This window comes from Berghia stephanieae, chromosome 13 (assembly GCF_034508935.2).
Source record: "Berghia stephanieae isolate SIO BIC M18660-M18661 chromosome 13, UCSD_Bste_1.3, whole genome shotgun sequence".
In the NCBI taxonomy this organism is placed as follows: Eukaryota; Metazoa; Mollusca; class Gastropoda; order Nudibranchia; family Aeolidiidae; genus Berghia; species Berghia stephanieae.
The window spans coordinates 28,175,266-28,179,729 of record NC_088372.1 but is presented as its reverse complement, the minus strand read 5'-3'; the positions used below and the strand labels follow the sequence as shown (position 1 = coordinate 28,179,729).

At 40.0% G+C, this 4,464-nt stretch overlaps 1 protein-coding gene across 1 annotated transcript in view; it reads left to right on the top strand.

Annotated features, from left to right (window-relative positions):
- Positions 1-971: 971 nt before the first annotated feature.
- LOC144959275 (ficolin-1-like) overlaps positions 972-4,464 on the top strand; it is a 13,054-nt gene continuing 9,561 nt past the window's right edge. Inside the window, exons 1-2 of the mRNA XM_078891818.1 lie at positions 972-1,067; positions 1,810-1,839. Coding sequence (XP_078747944.1) covers positions 972-1,067; positions 1,810-1,839 — 126 coding nt within the window. The remainder of the gene's footprint in view (positions 1,068-1,809; positions 1,840-4,464) is intronic.

The window sequence follows — 4,464 nt, the reverse complement described above, 5'->3', positions numbered from 1 at the left end:
CTATCTTCCTCACTTGAGCACCACCGCCGCAGTTACAGTCTGGAACTCTTAAGTCGACCCCGGGACCGAATCCATCCACTCCCACGGCCTCTACACTCTGCCAATACTACTACTACCACTCGCCGGCATCAACTACCCGGTTGTCTCTCGATTGATTTAAATGACCAACGTCTTGGCAAAAACTTTTAAACCGAAGTCCCAGGTTTGAAAGTTTTTGCTAAGACGAGGGCAATTTAAATCGATCGATATTTCAAGGACGAGTTTTCAGCACAAATTTCTGAATGTGTTTTTCCTGACACGGCAGTATACCAGCGTGTACATATTTACAGGACTGGTAACCAAAATCATTTATGGTCTTGTTTCACATTGATGTAATGAATAATGTTTTGCGTTAATTTGATAGTATTTCTATTGCAATAATGAGTCCACAACGATATGGGTTATCAGACCTGCAAATAAGTATACGTCGCTAAATAGCTTTTTTGTACTATAATTCCTATATTCAATTCCCCCTAAACGAGTCGTCTCATGTCTGTAATATTGCTTTTTTTTTTTTTTTTAACCAAACGTGACGACAAGCTGACTTTACTTTGTGGCATGTGTGATCTCAAAGCGGGGCAATTTATTTGGTGCAACGAATAGGATTTAACAGTCGTGATGTCAGTCCCACGTAATGACGCATAGTAACTTAGTAACTGGTTTAAAAAAAACTGTCGGAACAATGGTGGACGCCCTTATGACATACTTCTCCGACGAGCATAAAAGTGTATCCAAAGGAGAAAAACATTACAAATCTGATCATGTTTTGACTTTTATACATTCTGATCACATGACGTGAAAAAGTTCTAGCCAGCATGAAAAATAAAAAGTACAGATTTTCTTTGTTTAGAACCAAGCTGCTGGTTGCTGGGTGGACGTGACATCAGACTATTGAATAGGTGCTACAAATTGTTTATGTCGTTAAAGAAAGCATGAAACCACGGTTGTGTTTTTATACACTTTTTGCCCGATATTGGGGAAAATATCAACCCGAGAGTCGAGAGGCCGAATCTATTAAGTCACTCCATGTAATCAACAAGTTGTCGATTTTGGTTTAAAAAACTTACTACTATAACACCTTATTCTCAACTCAAAGAAACCTTAAGAATATGAAATGATAAAATTAAATGGAAATAAACAGCCCCTATAATAACCTTTGTTCTCTTGCGGAGGATCGTCACGTTGACGTGTGCAAGAGCTTGAGTACCTGATCCTGAAGGTGACGCCAGCCCAGATACAACCATACTGGAACAGCTGATGGTGAGATGTCAGACTAAGAAAGATCCATCCCGGCGGTTCAGACAAGGCTTGCCTTCTCCTGGAACCACATCTTCACAATAAAAAAAAAATTGAGCATTTATATAGCGCAATATCCACTTAACGTGCTCAATGCGCTTTACAAGGGGTCCCTGGTCAACAGCAACATTTAACATGTAGGACGAGACATGACGCCTGTTAGGCGATATTACAATTTTTCAGACAAAGACAACGCTGTTAACGACCAGGTACTCATTTTACACCTGAGTACGGTGAGAGAATGTGCGTAAAGAGTCTTTTCCAAGGACGCAACTATGCGCCGAGCGAGGCTCGAACCCAGGACCTTCCGATCCGAAAGCGAGTGTCATACCACTAGACCACATAGCCGCACAATAGCCATACGATACTACTATAACCTTTGTTTGCGCGCCGCATCACCAATCAGTCAAATAATATTATAGGACCTATCACTTATCACTATCACTATAATTTATCTGACTCGTATTTTTATAGGAGCAAGTAAAAGAGGGCGGTAGTGTTATAGTAAGTATAGAATAGAATGCATACAAATTCTTATCGTTCCTGAAATTAGAATTTCATCCTTCCAACGTTTTAACTTGAAATTTACTTTTAAAAACACGTTAATCCACCCCACCAGCCAAGTGACAGATTTGAAACGGCTTGGTCACTTAGGCAGTATTTCTTTTTCAATTTTTCGTATATTTCAAACATATAGACTGGCCTGCCCCCCCCCTCCCCCCTCCAAAAAAATAAATAAACAAGATTGTCCTTCAGAGACATTAGCACCGCTGCAATTCATTCCAGTTTCTAAAGCTGGAAATAAAAAACACTTCACGCACATTCGCTCACCGTACTCGGGTGTAAAATGAGTACTTGGCCGTTAACAGCATTGTCTCTGTCGGAAAATAATTGTATTATCGCCTAACAGGCGTCATGTTTGGTTCTTTATGAGAGAGAGAGAGAGAGAGAGAGAGAGAGAGAGAGAGAGAGAGAAAACTTGAATGGATTAAAGTTATTGTTATGCGCCTAGAGCTTTATTGTATAGAGGAGTGGGCGCAATATAAATAAATTTCATTATTATTATTATTATTATTATTATTATTATTATTATTATTATTATTATTATTATTATTATTATTATATATTATTATTATTATTATGTTACGTGTTGCTGTTGTTCAGGGCCCTTTGTAAAGCGCTTTGAGCACGTTTCGTGGATATTGCGCGATAGAAAAGCCGAGTCCCCAAAAAAATAAAAAAAATTAGTGCGACGTGCTTTTTAGGTAAGTGTCAATGGTGTCCGGTTTTAAGTTCAGGAAGGGTACGACCTGACCCTTCCGATAAAATGACATCACAATACACAGCGACGTAGATACATCAAAAAGTCAACAGCGAGTTGTATTTAATAGTAAATATCAATGGATCATAAGTTTGTCGTAGTTTCTGTAAAAGGCCAATAGCGTCACTATAGATAGTGTGCGCTTGGCTAAGAAGCTCACAACATTGCCATCCGGAAGTATAACGGACCAAACACACAAAACTATGAGTAACCTTGAACTTTTATAGTCTGGCTAATACAGTGACTTGAGTGGCGTCATCTTCGTTTTATCTATTCGCCAACAAGCTTTCACAATGCTCACGATTTGTTAGGTATGACTCAAAGAAATTAACGTGATTTCATTCGTGGCGCTTATTTATGGAGCTCTGTATATTATGTTTGTGAGAGGTGATTGGAAACTAGCTACAGAATACAAGAGCGAGTGACATGGTGTCATGGTGTCATGGACGACAAGCGACTTTCTGTTACAGTAGAACATGAAAGTAACATACTCGAAATAGCGAGTAAAATCTAAATCCCCGTTTTTTTCTCTTATTTGAGTAAATAAAATAAGCATGAAAGTAGCGAGTATGAAAAAGAGGTCAACTCGGAAATAACGAGCATTTCCTGCCCCAGCCTAGGACTTCGAATGAAGTAAAGCAAAACAACAGACAAGGGCGATTCAAATATTTTTAGCCTCGCCTCTTTTCTTTTCTTATTTTTGTTACGAGCACAGCATCGGTCAGAGAGGGAGCGTGGAACCATCGTTTTAGTGGGTCAGTGATTGATTATGAAGTCCTAGAGTGATGCGCTTGCTTACCTCATCAAACATGCCTAGTGCATACAAACAATCGCACACACACACACACACACACACACACACACACACACACACACGACATCTTGATGGAAATGGAAGGGTGGGTTTTAGGGGTGGATCAACTTCAACCCGTGGCCATTATCACGTAGTTAACGAAGGCCGTGTTCAACCCCGCCCCACCTCACTTTTTCCACACACAGTCATTTGCACGCACGCGCGGCACACACGCACAAACACACACACACACACACACACATTGTCTTTCCATCTTTTTGTACGGCCGAGAGACCTTTCCTGGCAACTCGGGAATAGCGAGAACTCGGAAATAGCGAGTAATCAGGAATGGACCCGCCGAACTCGCTATTTCCGAGTTCTACTGTAACTATCTGTTACGATATTGTTGACGAAGGGAGATAACTACTTGAATAATTTTACACCAATAATATTCCCTGTTCGCCTCCCTTGGGCGGGATATAGCACAACCTATCTATCTATCTATCTATCTATCTATCTATCTTTTTATATATCTATCTATTTCAAAAATAAGCATCTAAATAGCGCAATATCCACTAATCGTGCTCAAAACGCTTTACAAGGGGTCCCTGGCCAACATCAACACTTAACATGTAGAATGGGACTTGACGCCTGTTAGGCGATATTACAATTTTTTCGGAGAGAGACAACGCTGTTTACGGCCAAGTACTCATTTTACTCCTGAGTACGGTGAGGGAAAGTGAGTAAAGAGATTTTTCCAAGGGCTCAAATATGCGCCGAGCGAGGCTCGAACCCAGGAATCCCGGTCCAAAAGCGAGTGTCAAGCCGCTAGACCACATAGCCGCACACATCTATCTATCTATCTATCTATCTATCTATCTATTTATCTATCCGCTCTCTACCTTATCTGTCTGTCTATTTATCTATCTATCCATCTGTCTACTGATATATCTATCTATTTATCAATCTATCCATCCATCTATCTATCTACCTATCTATCTAATAAATCTATCTA